The sequence below is a fragment of the Eublepharis macularius genome, chromosome 2, assembly GCF_028583425.1.
Source record: "Eublepharis macularius isolate TG4126 chromosome 2, MPM_Emac_v1.0, whole genome shotgun sequence".
Taxonomy (NCBI): domain Eukaryota; kingdom Metazoa; phylum Chordata; class Lepidosauria; order Squamata; family Eublepharidae; genus Eublepharis; species Eublepharis macularius.
Window position 1 is genome coordinate 118986444 of NC_072791.1, and position 20512 is coordinate 119006955.

At 41.9% G+C, this 20512-nt stretch overlaps 1 protein-coding gene across 8 annotated transcripts in view; it reads right to left on the reverse strand.

Annotated features, from left to right (window-relative positions):
• MICAL2 (microtubule associated monooxygenase, calponin and LIM domain containing 2) overlaps positions 1–20512 on the reverse strand; it is a 247655-nt gene that overhangs the window by 157889 nt on the left and 69254 nt on the right. For all 8 annotated transcript variants that reach the window (XM_054972925.1, XM_054972924.1, XM_054972922.1 and 5 more), the window contains exons 5-9: positions 7219–7320; positions 6276–6431; positions 3212–3312; positions 1722–1979; positions 1053–1168 (exon numbers count right to left, since the gene is read on the reverse strand). In XM_054972925.1, the coding sequence (XP_054828900.1) occupies positions 1053–1168; positions 1722–1979; positions 3212–3312; positions 6276–6431; positions 7219–7320 (733 nt within the window). The remainder of the gene's footprint in view (positions 1–1052; positions 1169–1721; positions 1980–3211; positions 3313–6275; positions 6432–7218; positions 7321–20512) is intronic.

Here is a 20512-nt window from a genome sequence, read left to right on the forward strand (position 1 = left end):
ATGATGATGCCATCTTTATCTCCGTGGCACACCTGGAAAAAAATCCTAGTTTTCCTTTTGGGTAAAAATAGCAGCCACTTTCAAAAGACTTCATTATACCAGTTATTCTGATTTGAAAAAAATAATAGAAATTTACAGATAATACTTCAAATAAACATACTAATTTCTGTGAATCATATAAATATTAATTCAGCATGTAGATTGTCACATGCAATGTGAACAAATAGATACTTTGTTTTGTGTACATATGTAAATGCAATATACTCTACAACACTTGAACAGAGTAAAAAAATCTGTGCTGGCTATCATCAGATAATATAGACGGCTCTGAGTGATTCTCAAAGTTGTGCACATTGGCATGATGGTCCCTGTGTCCCTGATCCCCAAAGCACCCTACCAATCTTGCCATTCCTTCTCCCCAGTGGAAAAAAAGATGCTTCAGAAGACCCAAGGAGCAATCCCGTGCTCCCATGGTAGCCATTTTGTGGCAGCGACCCCTACTACCTATCTTCAAAACTTCAGTAGTTCACATAGGGTCAACCAGTATGAGAACCCTTGGATTTCAGGAAAGGTTCCTATTCTATCCTGAATAGAAGAATGGAAATTTTATAGCATGAAGTTTATAGTCTCACATTGTGTAATCTACCTTGAGCTTCATTGAGAGAGGCAGACTATAAATAATGTAAATAAATAAATAAAAGTAAATAAAGACAAACATCAAGATATACTTTCACCTTGCCAAGAATCCCATCTGTACCACTTACCCCTGGACAATTTCACTCACATGCAGTTCTTAAATCTGCGATCAGAAACTTACCTGTCTACTTTGGGGACACACAATCATTGTCTGTAGCATTAAGCAGACTGGTCTTTAAGTAGTACAAAATCATTCGCAGCTACTCTAATGTGGTCCAGGACTTGCTGTGACCACATTGCATAATTAAGATGGTGGCCAAAATGGATTGTGCACTTCAGATTAATTTTGAATTTAGAAAAGTACAGTTTGAGAAATTTCATTTGAAGACAAGAAGGGAGGGGGAAATAATGCCTACCTTTCTGCAAGAATGTCAAGCGGGAGCTTTCCTTGTGCCCAGCTTTTCACCATCCATGCTGTGTCAAATGCAGCCAGGAACCCTCTTGCACAACCAGTGCCCATTGGCCAGAACGGCTGTTAAATAATATTTACATTTTAGATATTTAGTTCCATTACCATGTCAGAACTAAAGAAACTTGCTCCCTTCTTTCACAGTGGCAGATAACTTGCTTATATACTGGATAATACGTATTATTTCCCTAATTTTGTTGGTTGCATGTATTATACAACTCTCATTGCACTATTTTTAATTAGTTCCAGAGGAGTTAGCCGTGTTAGTCAATAGTTGCAAAATAGTAAAGAGTCCTGCAGGATCTTTAAGACTAACCAAGTTTATTGTAGCATAAGCTTTCGAGAACCATAGCTCTCTTCACCAGATGCATCTCACTTGGTTAGACTTAAGGTGCTACAGGATTCTTTACTATTTTTAATTAGGAGAAAGTAATCCAGAGTTCTTTTGTGTTGGCCATCAACTTCAGACAGTAAAGTTCCTAACTTTGAATTAAAAAGCAACTTTCCAGTCCTCATGGTTGTAGAGGTTAGCTTTGAATATGTGATGATTAAAAATTCCTGACATCAAACGAGTTGCCCAATTAAGTTTTGGAAAATATACATACACACACACTACCTCTAGTAAACTATCTCCGACAAGAGCAACCAACAGCTGATGTCTGTGCCTCTCTCGTATTAATGCAGCATTTTCAGAGGCATACATGGAAGTAAAATCAAACATTGCCACATCTGGTTGTCCATAATGATTAATTGCAAAATCCAAGGCAGGCAGTTGGTAATCTGTTGCAAAGTCAGCAGCTTCTCTTGCATAGGACAGTAGATTATCTTGGTTTACATTTTCCCCAGAAAGAAGCATTTCAGTATCAATGTAATCCTAAATGGAAAAGAAGAGCATGTTATAAAATTCACTAGATCTGTCTATGATTTTTACTTAAAACCAGACCATACTGTTCTACATAAGCAGCACTACAGCTTGGGGTTAGAACCTCTACATTTTTGCATCTCCATTTTTGTATGCAATATGACTCTCTTTACAGCACAAGTATCTATTATATCACACAATGTGAATGCAATACTTATCTATAATATTTCATATACATCCCAGAGGAAGCCAGGGCAAAGATTACCATGTATATGTAGTCCAAACAAATGCAGACCCTTTCACATATTACAGGAGTATACCAATATACTATTGTTATGCACTCTACCCTTCCACAAGTATTGAGAAGTTCTAGGGGTAATGTTCATCTGGATTTGTTCCCTTTGGAGAAGAAAGCACACTGGAAACTTATGGAGTTTTTGCAGTATTTGTTTTGTTCACAAACGTGCATGTGGAGCATAGAGAGAAGTAAAGAAGCGCTCCTACAAGGTACTCTACATCATATGCCAAGAATGATCCTTTCATTCAGACTTCAACTGAATGGAACAGTAGGATACAAACCACTGGAACAAAGAGTGATGTGCTAATATCTTATATTTTCTAAGCTATATTACATTTCCAGGATTTACCAAATGAGAGTTTTAAAAAATGATCAGCAACTCTGAAAATCTCCATTACACAACATATAGAAAGAGTTTGTTTTGTATGCAATGAAAATTCAGTGGCAAAGTCTGGCCACATCACACATTTTGCTCTTATATTTAGTGGTCTTGTTTTTTCAAAGATTAAGTATGATGCCGACTCTGAGAAATCATAATCAACCTTGAAATCATCATTTGTTTGTTTTTTAAAAAATACACTGTTCCATCTCTTAAGAAGCCTTAAGATCAACTCTCACAAAAAATATAGCGGTAACTTCAAGTGAATTCTCATTGAATGCAATGAAAGTTGCATCAAAGATAAATTGTCATGACAGACACTGTTGGGTGTCTAAACTGTCATGTTATATCAAAGAGAACACTTAACCAGTTTTGGGGTTGAGCAGAATTGGTTTATACTATTAAAGTCACTGATGATAACCGTTTATAGAATACATGGTTTATGCAAACCAATAGAGGCTGTACAAAAGAAATCTAACACTAAAAATAACTATTTATATCGTAGTCAAATATTTCATTGCTTTTACACATTTTGAATAAGACTTTGTCCCAAGTCCAGGTACGTACGGTAATAATTACTCCCTTTTCAAGAAGGCTCTGTTTTTTTGCAGTCATCACAAAATAATGAGTGCTGTCTTTGTAGTAGACAATATTCTCCAGATCAATTCCTAGGGAAGAAATAAAAAGACATGGGGCAAGGGAGAAGAGCACAAAAAGACATATCAACATAAATAATTCTTTTATCTGTTTGATTAATGCCCTGTACTTTTAGTTGTAGTCTTTGAAACAGTGACATTTGGAAATTTAACTTTTATAACAGGAAGCATTCCTGATGTTTATGCTTCAAATTATGCCCCCTAAAGGAATTAATGACAAGTTAAACATGTCTGCTTGCCTTTAATTTAATGAGAAGCCCTGGCCCCTTTCGCACTTACAGTTTAAAGTGCCATTTCTGAGCAGTTGCGGCGATCATAATGGCATCAGCTTGGCACCTGCTCTTTTTACACTGTCCCTGGCAGTTTCAATTTGGCATCTTGTGATTCATTTCAGACCCATTTAGAAGCCTCTGTTCAGTTTCGGGCTTTCAGGGCTTTGCAGTGCACATCATCATGTTTTTTTAAAAACTTTGAGCATGTGTAGTAACGTTGTGACGTTACTACATTGTCTGTCTGACAAGATCCCGCCCCTCTCACCAGGACTGAAAGTATACTGCCCAAAATGCAACCATTTCAGCATTGCTTCTTCTCCACACAAAAAAGGGGTTAAATGGTTCAATTGTTGAATGTTTTTGCCCTTAACCTCCTCCTTGAAGATTGGAATGGGATATATAGGAATATATATACATATATAGTGAATGAACCTTGCGGGGGAAGCTACCACCCTGCTGTCCACTCAATGAAAGGGGGGTGAGTGCCCTGCTTACCGCTGTGCTGGGGACCTGCTGCCTGTCTAATATGCCCAGGGAAAATGGGGGGAGGGAGCTAATGCTTGTGACACCCACTGAGGGAAGGGGCCAATTGTATATTGACATTTAACGTTGCAGTGCGGCAACATTACTGTTCTTTAGAAAAACAAAAAAATGGTGTAAAAAGCAGTGGAGGAGCTGTGGAGGGTGAGCGTGGTTAGATCCACACAGATCAATCAGCTCCCAAGGAAAAGGAGAAGGGGGGGAAGGAAACAAAAAGAGGGCAAAAATGTTCACACTGGCATTAATCGGGCCAACTGTGTGTGGGCAGCAGCTTAAAAATAAAATCATGGTATGTCTGCAGGAAGAAAAATCCGGGGACAACCACAGATAAAAAGCGGCACTGCAACCCATGACTAGCTAGCAAGTGTGAAACCCCTGCAAATATGGGACGCAAAATAGGTACGGAAATGCTTTGAAGTCTGAGTGTAAAAAGTATCCCTGTTTCTTTATATACAGGATTTTGCTGGTCTCAGGGATCTTTGTCTAAACAATTGGTATTAGTATCACATGTATCATTATTCTTATTTTAAAGTATATCTCAAACCATGTGACTTCTTGCGTGCAAAATTCTTAGGTGCCTGACACTTTAATTGGACTAGGCTGGGGAAGCAGCCAAATCAGGTTACAACTATATATAGCTCATTCAATAGTTGCTCCTACAATAAATTCATTTTCTCCTCTGACCTCAGCAGCAGTATTGAAGTTGGTTATAGGTTTGGAACTTTCACTAGAGACTAGATTTAAATGAATAATAAAGTCTGAAATACTGTTTTGTTAACCAGATGATACTTATCAATAGGAAGGTTAAACCAATCCTGATAACTTCATTACTAGGATTATTTCCCTAATATCATTTTAGTAAGCCAGATATCTGTTTCATACCAGGTACACCCAGTGCACAAAGCAGTGTGCTTATTTTAATTTCAGATCCTGGATGGAGATTTAGTATCTCCCACTACCAAGATCTTATTTCAGATTTTTCACATACTTAATAAGCTTTTTACATATACCTGAAGATTCAAAATGAGCTAATTATCTGTATTCTTGTTATGGTGTTTTAAATTTCTTTTACTATTATTTTATTTTTGTACTACATGCTTATACATCCTTTGGTCATTTTCTTTTTGGCTTTGGACTGAAGATGGGGAATAGGGGGAAGTAACCCATTCTTTCACAAGTGCAGTTCCACTGACATGAGGACAATTCTCTTTATTTTTAAAATGCCATCAAGGGTTTTGGGGAAACTATACAGGGCATTCTTGGGTATTCAACACCAGTAGACAAAGGACCTTCAAATTATTAACATACATACTTGGTGAAAAATGATTACATTGGCAAGAATTTTGATGACAAACTGGAAATGATCTATGGAAACTGGAAACAATCTATGCCACCATTCTAGATGTAGTGGAAAATTTCTAATGTAATGTGCTTGCATAAGATAATATTTAATAAGCATCACTGGGAGGGAGTGAATAAGGAGCCATTTGAAACACAATGGTTGCCTTTTTCAATATTCTAGAACACCATTGTGTTGGTAGAAAATGTATAGTATGAGATTTAAATAATAGTAAGAACTGTCTTTTGAAAAAAAATCCCTCTTTTGATATTTAGGAATGATTTGTGATCCTAGTAGTTTTCCCTCTACATAGAGCAGATACTTAATTATAAGTTAGAGGGAAAACTACTAGGATCACGAATCATTTCTAAATATCAAAAGAGGGATTTTTTAATTTTTTTCTTAACATTTTGTCTTTACGATAATTGAAAAAAAAACCCTATTTCCAAAGCATGGGTAAAGTTTGACTTGAAATCAATAGCATATGTTAAAAAAAAATCATTAAACTGAACTAGCTTGGTTTGAAATCACGCAATGTGTAAAGTTTCTATAGTTTGACTGACAGCAGAATAAAGCAAACGAATAGAAGATGACTGTAGGAACCAAAAAAAAAATCTGATTGCTGTCTAAAATATTTTTACAAGTTTAAAAAATAACTTGCAGTGCAAACATCCATGCTAAAAGGACAGCTGACGTAGATTAAATTGATCTCTTTCCACTTGACTGGTCAGCATATTTCCATCACCTAACTGGACCTCATGAACAGCTATCACAGGATCATGTTCAGGGATTTGCAGTGCTTAAAAGGAGAACAGGTGACCCACCTGTTTCTTCTTTCAGATCTTGGAAGAATTTTTGATTGAAGATGAAAGCAACCCCACTGATCTCTTCCACCTTGGCTTCTGCAGTTGTATTTCTGTTTATAAAGTTGGCAGTAATAGCAATAGCCAGTTTACCACGAAACTCTTTCCTCCTAAAACCTAGCACAGAAAAGAAAAAGCATATCAGGACTGTCTGATAGTCAATGGGAAAAAAAGATTCTTCTTGATAAATTTCAAGCTTAAAAGAAAAAGTTAGCCTTCCTCATTCCTTATTTTAGTTGATTTTTACCTTTACATATTTGAAATAGCAATCGCCTAGAGATTTCAAAATATTTACTAAGATCTCTCTCTGATGGATTGCTTTAAGAAGGACAAATTGATTTCAAAAGTACTTGTTCAGGGAAAAGATTTGAGTGAATAAAAGCTGAAAGGAAAGAAAGTTCTTGTAACAGTTGCAAAATAATAATTAAGCTAATAATTAAGCTAATAATTAATAATTAAGCTTCCAATTCCTTCCTAAATTAGCTCTTTTCAGTGCTAGCTAAGCACATTTGCTGCTAACTATATTTTCCCCATTGTTTTTCATTAGGTCCCTCATCAAAAAGTATACAGCCACTTGCATGAGTATTGCAGAACCACACCCTCACAAATGAATCTGGTGAAATAGAATGGAGAAAGTATGTGCTTTCTCATTGAAAATCCTTATGTTAAGTATTATTTTGTTATAAACAGTGTCTACTTATGCTTGGCAATGAAGATCTTTTTAAAATCAGTAGCAAAATGACTTCAGAAGCTCTAACTCAACATATTTTCTTCATGGCTTGAAAACTATAATTTTAAAAAGCTTTCATTATCCACTCTAACAGCCATTATAATTTAAGAAATAAATAGACCTTTTGCTATCAGGTCTCCTGCCAAGTTGGTTTTAGTATCTCATATAACACACCTTCCAAAGTGTTTCTGCGGCCATCAGCACCAATGATAACATCAAATTCAAATTCAGACAAAGGATGATCCATTGGGAGAAATTCAGCTCGCCAACCTATTTCTGAAAGGAATAAACCTGTCAGCTAACATAAACTTGACAACAATAAGTAGTAATTACAGTCTGGATTAAACAAACAAATTTGAAGTCTAAAAGTTGCAGCAGTTATGTCTGAGCAACACATCAAGGAAGTTCATGGGAAGTTTTTATTCAAAGGCTGTCTTGGGCCCAGGGACTGCTCTTGGCCGTGATCACATTCATCACACTCAATACTGTGGTCACTAATATTAACAATATTAACAATCAAGAACAAACCAAATTATTTCATGCTGACCAAAACTTTAACTTCCAAGTGCCCTTTTTGTTAAATACTGATATAATAGAGTCTGAGAATTCACAAACATAATTTTATCTGGTAAAATATATGCAGACCCTTCTTTAGAACTTGAACAAACCAGGGTAAAACAAAAATGTTGAGATATATTTAGAAAAAAACAAAAATATTATTATAATCAATACATTGCATTAGTATTGGTTTTGTGATTAGCACTGATGTGTCAGGTTGCAAACTTGCAACTCATAAAGTAAAGAATCAGTAAACTTAACCAAGATCACATAATTATTTGGTCTGGGTCTACAGAAGTTTCACTACTTGAAAGCAAATATGCAATATAGCTGAATCATACTAAACCCACTCTTTTAACAGAAAAGGAAACTTGGGTGATGTTGCAGTCCTCAGAGATGAGGGATGCTTTGTCCAATATATTTTGAACATTTCCATCAGAGGAACTAAATGCACAGGTCAAACAAATGAATTACCTGGTTGACAACTGTTAGCATAAGCAGAAAAAGCAGGTTAGGGCTCACTGTCAATGTAAGTGAGGTCTGATTCCAGTTTATATTCCAGGAACAAAGTACGTTTTAGGAAGCTGAATTTTTAACTACATAGGTTTTATATTCAACTTTCAAAATTTGAAGCTTGTAATATTCAAGATGGCTACAATATTAATATATTACAGACCATGTTTCAATAGCTGCACAGAGATTAGGAAAGGAATACACATGAAGCTGCCTTATATCAAATCATACTACTGGTCCATCAAGGTTAGTATTGCCTGCTCAGACTGGCAGCAATTCGACAGGGTCTCAGATGGAGGTCTTTCACATCATCTACTACCTGATCCTTTTAACTGGAGATGCCTGGGATTGAACTTGGGTTCTTCTGCATGCCAAGCAGATACTCTATCACTGAGCTGTGACACATTCCCTAATGGGTTATTTTAGAAGAGACAAAACTGTACTTGTGAGAAATGTACATCCCGGGGTGGAGGAGACAGGTCACTGCTTGCAATATTGCTTCCCTGACAGATATTAAAGCACAATTACAGCACTTGGCTGTCCCATGCGGAGAGTCAGAACTACTGAAGTTTCCTAGGGCATATGCCCCTTAAATCTTTCTTTCTATTAAATTATTGCCTGATCTCTATCAATTAGTAATTTTTCTTACATGAATAAAGCAAAACAAGGTGTAGTGGTTAGAGTGTCAGATTACCATCTGGGAGACCAAGATTCAAATCCCCACTCTGCCACGGAAGCATGCTGGGTGACCTTGGGCCAGTCACCCTTCCAGCCTAAGCTACCTCACAGGGGTTGTTCTTGTGGAATTAAACTGAGGAGCGGAGCGTGATGTAAGCCTAGAGTTGCCAGTCTCCAGGTGGGGCCTAGAGATCTCCCAGAATTACAGCTGACCTCTGGACTACAGAGATCAGTACCCCCTGGAGAAAATGGCTGCTTTGGAGGGTAGACTCTATGGCATTATACCCTCCCCTTTCTAAACCCTACCTTCCCCAGGCTCCTCCCCCCAAGTCTCCAAGAACTTTCCAACTCAGTGTTGGCAACCAACCCTATGTAAGCCATTTTGGGTTCCCACAGAGGAGAAAAGTAGGGTATAAATAACTAAATTAATAACAACAACAACAACAACAACATTCGATTTATATACCGCCCTTCAGGACAACTTAATGCCCTCTCAGAGCGGTTTACAAAGTGTTATTATTACCCCACAACAATCACCCTGTGAGGTGGGTGGGGCTGAGAGAGCTCCAGAGAACTGTGACTCGCCCAAGGTCACCCAGCTGGCTTCATGGAGGAGTAGGGAATCAAACCCGGCTCTCTAGATTAGAGTCCCATGCTCTTAACCACTACACCAAACTGGCTCTCACTGTTGCAAGTGATAATTAGCACTTTTATTACTGCTCTGAAGAAAACAGCCAACTGGGAAAGAACAAATAGTAAATTACAGGGCTAAAAATAAAAAGACAACAAAAATGTAAGGAGAGGAGCTCTGCTGAAGGTCAACAGAATCTTGCCCTTATGAGCTGATACTTGTCAAGCGCCTTGTAGAGATACATTTTCAGTACCTCTTTTGAAGAAGATCAGTCTTTTAAGAGTATAAGCTCGAACGCCCGACTTACCGGGCGTGATGTTTGCTGCCGATGGGGGGAAAGGAGGGCTGGCGCGGCTGCTGCCCCGGGGCTGGCCGGCCCAGCATGCAACGGGCCGGCCAGCAGCCAATAGTTTCAAAACCCAGGCGGCCAATCAGGGGCCGCCTGGGGGGGCGGGGCCCCTGCCGGACCTGGGGGAGGTAGTCTTCCCTCAGGTCCGGCAGTGCAGCATAAATACCGGCCGCCGGCCCCTCGTCCCCGCATTCAGGCTCGGCGGCGACATCCCCCCCTCCACGCCCCTCTTTTTTGGGCATATGTTTTCTCTATGTTTGTCTCAACGGTTTGGCGGTGGTCATGGGATCGGATTCCTTTTCGGGGATCAGGGCACGCCCTGGTCCCCTGGTAGGGGATCCCCTTATGGGATCTTGGGAGTGAGGACGGAGGTGCATGCCCGGCTCGGGGGCTGTCAGGGCGGACTCACTCCCAGGTGGCAGGGGGATCATGCAGGGGTGTACACCCAGATGATCTCCCCTCCAAATGCCACTCCTGGTCCCCCCCCTTCAGCACGGGTCTGAAGGGGGAAGGGGTCATCGGCTGGCAGGCGGGCCAGCCGATGCTTTTGCGGGATCCGATCCTCATGACTGCCAATGCTCCTGTTTGCGGTTTTTTCTGTCAATAAAGTTTGGCCATTTTCCTCCATGTGCGCTGTGTCTGGGGTTGTTCTTGCCGCGCCGCTGCACTCCTGAACCCTTAGCAATAGGCAGCAAAGCAACTCTTTGTGATTTTGAAACCAAATTTTCTTGCAGTAATCCAAAAGGGTTAAATTTCCCTCACAAAAGATATGTAGTTCCAGCCCACCCTTCCTGTCATTTGTGTACTCTTAGTATATCATTTAGTTTAAATTCATTAGTTTCAGTTCAGTTTATTAGTTTTGGTCATCACAAAGTAGTAACAAGTAACATAAATTACATGAAACCAGTCACTAAACATATACTGCAGGACCCAAAAATACATATAACAATATTTCAGGTCTTGTATAAATAGTATGTAGTTGCCCTAATCCAAACTGTAATTTAGAACATGAAAGTGAAAATAATCATGTTACTGCTTTACAGCTGCTGGAATTAAGAGCCATGATTCAGGTGATTCTCTTGTTTGCTTTCGTTTCAATAAAAAGAAATCTTTTCTGCAGGTATGACCAATGCCGAAAATTATTAAGCAACTATAAAAATATGTTCTGTGCATTCTGAGTTTTTCTATTTTTATCTATTTATTAAAGTGTTTATATGCCACCTTTCCCACAAATTATAGTAATTTAAGGAAGATTACCAAAACAACAACAACAACAACCCTCACCTGCAGGTTACATATAAATACAATAAAAAAATACAAGACTCCCCCCCAAAGGTAACATCCACATTATAAAGTTAACTGCAAAATGCCCACTTAACACAGCCTTACATTTCTTACGGAAGTTGGATAGAACAGGGACCCTTATAGACCAACTCCAATACTGGAGCCATCACCAAAACAGAGTTGACCCATTTTATGTCCAAATGTCAAGTCCTGGAAAGAGCTAAGAACAGACTCATAACAGGAGGGATAGTCCTTCAAGTAAGCTGGATACATACTGCAAAGGGCTTTAAAAGTCAAAAGCAGAACCTTGTATTTGACTCAGAAGCATATTGGTAATCTAAGTAGCTGTTCCAAAATGACTGTTACATGATTCTACCTGCAAACTCTAACCAATAGGTAAGCCACCTTATTCTGCACCAATTGTAGCTCCTGCATATTTATTTTTATTTATTTTATTCATTTCAAATTTGTATTCCGCCCTCCCCGCGAGCGGGCTCTGGGCGGATAACAACATATTAAAATACAATTAAAAATTCATGTTCATTAAAAACAAGTGCAACCTTCATCATCATGGCTTCTGTGCAGTCCCATATTGGAAGAGTAGCAAGCTCACTCACTGCAGGAGGTGAATGTGAAGCTCTCAAAGTAACAGATTATGGAGGACCACCTTCCCAATAATGGTATAGGCAACTCACTATGCACTGGACACTGGGGTGCACTGCATGTTTAACTCTCTTGATAGTAAGGTGCTTCTCTTTGTTTAAGGTGGGAACGCTTCTTGATTCTTCCTCTGTGTCTGTGTGTCTTGGGAGATTTCTTCTTTTTGCTTCATGGCCTTCCAAAGGTAAAGGATGTATTTCTCAAAGCTCCTGCCCTGAAGACCTCATCCACCAACCCAATTGTACCCTTGCTGCTAGACTATCTGGCCATGGTATTTATAGGAAAAAGTGACTCTTTAGACTAGGACTCTCTTTCTATTCCAAGATATTGCCATGAATTGAATCTACTCAACAAACTGTAAATTCTAGCTTTCATACAATTTGGTTGTCAGATGTCAGGCCATGGATGACAGGGTATGGCAGATAGACCCCTGTACCATTGCTGCAAGAATCCAAGCACTTGGTTAAATGGTTTTCTTCAGAAATCAAATCATTTTCACAGATATGTCCATAGGGTTACTCAGAAGCAAGGTAAGCTACTAAGCAGTAAGGATCAATTTGACAGGAATAACAATATAACAGAGAACCATTCTACTTAAAGACAATCACTCCTCTCCCCCCTCCCACCAGCAATTATACTTTTGGCAGGAACCATTCTTGGGAAGTATTGTCAAAGGCTTTCACGGCCAGAGAATGATGGTTGTTGTGGATTTTCCGGGCTGTATAGCCGTGGTCTTGGCATTGTAGTTCCTGACATTTCGCCAGCAGCTGTGACTGGCATCTTCAGAGGTGTAGCACCAAAAGACAGAGATCTCTCACACTAAGAGGTGTAGCACCAAAAGACAGAGATCTCTCACACTGAGAGATCTCTGTCTTTTGGTGCTACACCTCTGAAGATGCCAGTCACAGCTGCTGACGAAACGACAGGAACTACAATGCCAAGACTATGGCTATACAGCCCGGAAAATCCACAACAACCATCATTCTTGGGAACTTCTTGCATATTTCAATTATCAAGTCCAGACAATGAGAAAGCAGGAGATCAAAGCTGAGACATAGTATTCATGGGAGTGAGTAGTGTACAAGGTCAGATGCTCTGAGAGCTCCTTTGATAAGGTATTTGCAACTGCTGTGAAAGTCTGTGAAAGCAAAGCAAGTCTGTGAAAGCAAAGCAGTTATGGCATGGTAATATGACATCAAGTTATGGCATGAAACAAAGGTTCAGTAATACAGGTCAGCATCAAATAATGGCATGGATGGGCGGACATGACATTTCTGCCCCCCTCCAATGGTCCCCCCTCTTCTACAGTCCAGGTTTGATAGGATAACGTTTGTGGAAGTTTGAAATAAGTCTAGGGGCGTTCATATGGGATTGTTCCACCCATTCCCTATACGATTCATCAAAATCTTTCCACCTGACAAGATAAAAAAAAGTATATTGTGTTTTATTTTAGAGTCTAAGATCTCGTCCACTTCATAGTGAATTTGTCCCTCTATTAGCATGGGATGAGGGGAGCCTTTTTTAGAAGGCTGAAGTGGAAAACAGGATGGATTTGCCTCAAGTTCTTTGGGAGCTCTATTTCAACAGTTGACTTCACTGATTAGTTTTTAAATAGAAAATGGCCTGAGGTATTTCCATCCTAGTTTCTTGCTTGGTTGCTCTCCTTTTATATTTTTGGTGGAAATGTACACAAAATGTCCTGGTTGTAGTGTCCATTGTTCAGAACGTTTTTTGTCTGCAAATTTTTTATAGTTCTCCTCTGCTTTGTCCAAATTCTTTTGTATGATTCCCCATTGGGAGGTTAAATTAGTCCACCATTCACTCAAGTCTCCTGATTGTTGGGATCCAGGGTTTGTAGCGAAAGGCAAGGCATTCCCTTCATATCCATATACTATTTTGAAAGGAGTAGCTCTGGTAGAGCTGTGTATTGAGTTGTTATAGGCATATTCGGAAAAATCAAGAAAATCAATCCAGTCATCCTGTTGATAGTTAATGTAGCATCTTAAAAACTGTCCTAGTACTTGATTTGTGCATTCTGATTGTCCGTCACTCTTGGGATGGTAGGTGGAGCTAAATCCTTGTTCAATTCCTGTGAGTTTGAGAAGCTCCTGCCAGAAGCTGGCAATGAGCTGTGGACCTCTGACAGATATTACCTTATTAGGAAAAGAGTGCAGTTTGACTACATGCTTTATGAACAGGCTGGCCAGTTTCTTAGCTGTAGGAATTGTAGTACATGGAATAAAGTGAACTTGTTTTGAAAATAAATCCACCACTACTAAAATGACTGTATATCCTTTTGAGGGAGGGAGATCTGTGATAAAGTCCATTGAGTTTATGGCCCAAGGTCTAGGAAGGTTTCCAAAGGTTTTAAAAGTCCAATTTCCCCTCCTAGATTTTCCCATTATGCACACTGGGCATGAACTTACGTATTGAGAAACATCTTTTCTCATAGTGGGCCACCAAGACTGTCCTTGTATTAAGTGTAGGGTTTTGAGATACCCAAAATGTCCAGCAGTTTTAGCATCATGGAATTGTTGTAAAATTTCTTTTCTTAGGCTGGCTGGGATGTATAATTTGCCCATTCTGTACCTGTGGCCATCTTCTTCCTGCTTCAAATAAGCTTTGGGCACATTTTCCCCCTCCTTCTTCATCTCGGCTTTTATCTTCTCTCCCCATTCTGAGAGCTCAGGTTTCGTGCTGCTTTTTGATTTCGCAGCCTGGCTGCGCGTCATCACTGCTCCTCCTAGTTGAGCAGGCAAGAAGACAGTGTCAATTATTTCCTCCTTCTGGCTGTCGTGTTGGGGCTAGGGGTGTGCATGCTGAAAATATTTGGATTTTCTGCTTTGGGTTTACCCAAAGCAGGAAAAACATTCGGAAATACCCAAAACCCGAAGCAGCAAGCTGCTTCAAATTCGGGTATTTTAATTGCTTCTGAAAGATCTGTAAAGATTCGGAGCATTCCAAAGTGATTCGGAGGCTGGGTTTTCTCCCAGCAACCCCCCCACTCCCAGCAACCCCCCACTTAGTCCCCCCTCCCTGTCAGCTGGCAGGTGGGATTCCCCCCTGCCACCTGCCAGCTGACAGTTTAAAGGGCCCTGTCCTGCCACTTGCAGCAAGGACCTTTAAAAACCCCACAACACCCAGCCCCCAGCCCTCCCTCACTTACCTTTGCTCTGCTGAGGTGCAGACTTATACCTGCATCTCTGCTGCCTCTTTCACCCACCGCTGACAGGGCTGAAGAGTTCCTCGGCCCCGACATTGGCGGGTGAACGGAGTGCCCGGCGGAGCACCTGGCAGGGAGATGCAGGCTTACGCCTGCATCCCCACTGCCTCCTTCACCTGCTGGTGTTGGGGCCAAGGAGTTCCGGAGCGCCCGGCGAAGCACTTAGTGGGGAGATGCAGGCTTATGCCTACATCTCCACCGCCTCCTTCACCCGCCGGTGTCTCTGACATCAGGGAGAAAAAGCCTGGTGGCACAGACTTTCCTGGTGCAAATGGGAGGGGAGATTTTCCCCCTCTCTCCTACTGGGAGAGCGAGCACGCTGGGCTGTTTCTCCTTGGTGTCAAAGAGACAGGGAAAATCTCCCTGTCTCTTTGACATCGGAAAGAAAAAGCCTGGCAGCGCAGACTTTCCCGGTGCGAAAGGGATGGGAGATTTCCCCCCACTCTCCCACCAGGAGAGCTAGCACACTGGGCTGTTTTCCCCACGTCCAGTGGGGAGGTGCAGGCTTATGCCTGCTTCTTCTCCGCCCCTTTCACTCGCCGCTGACAGGATCAGGGATTTCCCCAGCCCCGTCAGCGGTGGGTGAACGTAGCGCCTGGCTGGGACTTGCAGTCTTATGCCTGCTTCCTCACTGCCCCTTTCACCTGCCACTGACTGAGCCAGGGATTTCCCTGGCCCCATCTGTGGAGGGTGAATGGAGCGCCTGGCTGGGACTTGCAGGCATAAGCCTGCATCCCCGCCGCCCCTGTCACCCACTGCTGACAGGACCAGGGAAATCCCTGGCCCTGTCAGCGCTGGGTGAACAGAGCACCCAGTGGGGAGGTGCAGGCTGATGCCTGCTTCCTTGCCACCCCTTTCACCTGCCGTTGATGGGACCGGGGAAAACCCCGGGCCCCGTCAGCGGTGGGTGAACGGAGGGCTGGCGGGGAGGTGCAGGCTTATGCCTGCTTCCTCGCTGCCCCTTTTACCTGCTGCCCGGGGAAATCCCTGGCCCTGTCAGCAGTGGGTGAACGGAGCGCCCAACAGGAAGGTGCAGGCTTAAGCGTACTTCCCCGGTGTTCTCTTCCCTTGATACAAGAGGAGCGGGGAGAATTTCCCCGTCCCTCTTGCATCGGGAGGGGCCGCCGGGCTGCTGCACCTGGTGCAAGAGGGGTGGGGAGATTCCCTCGCCCCTCTTGCACCAGGCAGCAGCTGGAAAAGAGGCATTTTAACCCTGCAGTCCGGCACTCAGCCGGTCCCATCTGGGGAAGTCCCCAACGAGCAGCTTATTTAGGGGTTTATATGCCGAATCTTTGCAAATCGGGTCCGATTTGGAAACCCGATCCGCAGATCCCTAGTTGGAGCATGTACGAAAGTACGTCTGCTAGGAAATATGATTGGCCATGGAGGTAGTTCAACGTGAAGTTGAACTTGGAAAAGAATTCCACCCACCTTAACTGTTTGGCGTTCAGTTTGTGGGGTGTCCGTAATGCTTCTAAGTTTTTATGACCAGTCCATACTTCAAAAGGCAGTTTAGCTCCTTCTAACCAGTGCTGCCAGGTGGTAAGGGCAAATTTTACCACAAAAGCCTCTTTCTCCCATACGCTCCAATTGTGTTCAGATTCAGAGAATTTTTTAGAAATGTATGCACAGGGATACAGTTTTCCCTCTTTATTGAGTTGTAGCAGCACGCCCCCACCCCCCAACGGCAGTGTTGCTTGCATCAACCTGGACCACAATTTTCCGGTTCTCATCAGGATGCTGTAGAACCAGTTCAAAAATAAACAGCTTTTTTAGCTTCTCGAAAGCCTCCTGGCATTCTGTAGACCAATTTAACTTAGCACTGGGGGGTTTTCCTTGTAGTCTCCTCCCTTTTGTTTTTAGTAAGTCCGTTAAAGGGAGAGAGATTTGAGCAAAGTTTTTTTATGAAGGGCCGGTAAAAGTTAGCGAACCCTAGGAACGACTGTAGCTGTCTTCATGTTTTGGGGGGTTCCCACCCCACTACTGCTTGGATTTTTGCTGGGTACATTTTTAGTCCTTGATGAGAGACTTGGTACTGCAAAAAATCCAGTTCCTCTTTATGGAACTCACATTTAGACAATTTTACTGGCAGCTTGTGCTTTTTTAAAGTGGTCAGCACCTTTCTGACCAATTCCACATGGGATTCTTTGTCAGCCGAATAAATCAACACGTCATCTAGATAAACAACCACACCTTTCTACAGGTATTCATGTAGCACTTCATTAATCATATTCATAAATACACCTGGGGCTCCCTGCAAGCCAAAAGGCATTATGAGGTATTTGAACTGCCCCAGGGGGGTATTAAAGGCAGTTTTCCATTCATCCCCCTCCCGTATTCTTACTCGGAAGTAAGCACCTTTTAAGTCCAGTTTTGAGAAGATTTTCCCTTGCGCCGCTACACTGAGGAAGTCTCTGATCAAAGGGGGGGGGACACATTTGACATAGACAGCATTTATTCCACAATAGTCCGTACAAAATCTCAGGCCCCCGTCCTTCTTTTTGCAGAATAGTTCAGGCGCAGCATGAGGGGAGCTGGCAGGGCGGATAAATCCTTGCACCAGGTTTTTATCAATGAACTCCCTTAGCTCCTTTCTTTCTGCTGGGCGCATAGAGTACAGTTTTCCTTTAGGTAACTTCTCCCCTGGAATTAATTCAATAGCACAGTCCATGTCCCTATGAGGGGAAAGTTCATCAGCTTCTTTTTCATCAAACACTTGTTTTAAATCCCGGTATTCGAGGGGAATGGACTGTTAATAATACAGTTTCTAATGGGGAGGGTGCTTCCCAGCCCCACACTTTAGTCCATACATGTCTTGCACAACGATCTCCATTGAAAATTATATATTTTTTAACGTATTGGGGGCACAGTTTTACCTGGAAACTAATGTTTTCAAAGACAGTTTTCAAAGATAGATTCATGCAAGATTGCTGGATGAGAGGAACTTTGTAATTGTTTTCTTGCAATCTCAATGGAGAGATGTACTACCAGCTCTTCCCCTCCACACCACTCCCCTGCAAAGTTCCTTTCCCGCAGCAATTCCACATGGATCTGTCTTTGAAAACTACAGTAACCAGGTAAAATTACATCCTAACACATTAAAAAACATGTGACTGGTATCCCTTGTATTTTAGCTCTAAGTAACTCTGCTACCAAATGAAATATAACTATTTCTAATACCCAGCAGATGCTTAGTACCTCATAGACATTCACCCAGAGGTGCTTCTAAGGATGCCGAAGCTCTCTAAAAGCGTCCCAGACAATGTACAAGCAGGAATGCAGCAAGGAAAAAACCAGCACTCTGGTGGTGGGAGAGCACTCTGGTGGGGAGAGCCAAACTAGGTAAAGGATATTGAACAGTCATGCACTCAAGGAAGAGTGTGATAGCCTCCACCAATTCACAGAGGAAGGATGTTGTAAGGATTCTGCCTGGTCTCTCTTGGAGACTGAATCACTTTGGAATGCTCTGAATCTTTATAGAGCATTCCAAAGCTATTCAAATACCTGAATGCAAAGCGGCTTGCCAATGTTTTTCGGGTTGCACACCCCTAATAAAAACAGATCACCTTGCCAGTGGATTACAAGGGCATCCCCCAAGGAGCAAACAAAAGGGCACGCCATGGGCCATCACAGTGTGTTGCAAGGCCCATACCTCCAATCAGAGTATCTAGGAGTTGCCACCAGTTAGTTGAGGAAACATAATTGCAATGCATTGTAATGACATGGAACAATTGCAGTAAAACAAAGGACAACGAAAGGTAATGTATGTTTAGTACTCTTGGTGAAAGTAGTAGTATGACTAACAGTGCAATCCTATGGAGAGTTACTCCAGTCTAACCCCATTGAAGTCAATGGCCTTAGACTGGAGTAACTCTCCATAGGATTGCACTGAAAGTCATTTTGCAGAAGACCAGGAGCCACCTGGAGGCTCCTGGAGGCATACCCTCAAAATAGAGCTCCCACATCACAGGTGCAGCCCCTGAGATGGCACTAAATCTTGTCTCAGCATCACAGGAGCGCCCAGAAAGAACAGAGCACCGAAAGAATAACAATGGTGCGTTTTCTTCTAGAAAAGAAGAAAACAAGTTTGGGTATCCCATGAAGTATGAAATTTAAATTGAAGACTACATTCTCCCAAGGTGGCACATACAGGTATATAAAAACCCAGAACTGCATTGTGAAAGTGAAAACACTGAACAATCTTAGAAAAATATGGATTGACTAAGACTGAAAAGGCAAAAGAAATTCTATTACCATCTCAAGTGGCGTTTTATAAACTGCCTAGTTGTTGTGTATTTTATAAACAGCCAAGGTGTTGGAAATCTGCCAATAGCAGCCTACAGCAGACTCTCTGAAGGAAGGGTAGAGATATATGTGAATAAGACAACCAAGCACAACTGTAAAGACTACAATACACAAAATTAGATGACCTAGACCTAAAATAGGCTTTCCCATCTGTCCTCCTTAATAAATAAGGAGCATTTGAAAATAATATCCTTTTTCAGCTTCAGGGGAATACTGAATTGAATAATTCAATTAATGGAAGGACAGGCAACCTCCCCTGAGAGGAAAGATGGGGAAGACCTTGGGTGTTTTGAGCTTTTAAAGCAACACATGTGTTGTATGAAAACTCAGTGGTGGAGAAGGCAGCAAACCACTGAATTTATACTTTCTCTTATAGAGTAAACCATCAATAAGGATATACAAATGAATTTAAAGGATTTGCTAGTATGTAGGGGTGTGCGCGTCAGGTATCCGATTCGGGTTAAAAACCCGAATTGGCCCTGATTCGGAAAAACCGAAGTGAAGCTTTCTGAATCGATTTGGAAAGATTCAGAAAGCTTCGGAGCAGCCAGCGGCAGCCATTTGCTGGCTGTTTGAACAAACAACCAGCAAAGTTCTGCAAGAAGCTAAAGCTCCCCACCCTTTCTTAGAAGAGGGGAGGGGGAGAGAAGGAGTGAGTGACTCACCACCTCCTCCTCACCCCTCCCGTCTAGCAAAAAAAGGCAGGAATCTTTGCTTTGCTGGCTGTTTGCATTGCATTGCAATGCAATGCAAGCAGCCAGCAAAGACAGAGATTCCCGCCTAATTTACAGGTTGAGAGGAGTGAGTGACCAAGTAGGAGTACAAGGGGTAGGAGGGAGGGGGATCAGGGAACAGGGGGGAGTTAGGAATGTCCAATCCCACTGCTGCATTCTCCTTCCAGCCAATGGAATCTCTGGAAGGAGATGCAGCTGGGGATTTAAATTAGAGGCTGGCCTTTGGGTCAGCTTCCATTGTGTTTCTGCCGGCCTAGAGAGAGACTTTGATAGAGAGCTTGCCATGGTCATAGATGCAGAGGAGTTAGCCGTGTTAGTCTGTGGTAGCAAAATCAAAAAGAGTCCAGTAGCACCTTTAAGACTGACCAATTTTATTGTAGCATAAGCTTTCGAGAATCAAGTTCTCTTCGTCAGATGCATGATACAGAGACTGGTCAAATATAGAAGAGGAGGGAGGAGAAGGGGAGGAGAGAGAAGAGGCAATTAGGGGGAGAGGGGGAGGGTGCAACCAAAACATTCCTTTGCTAGTATAT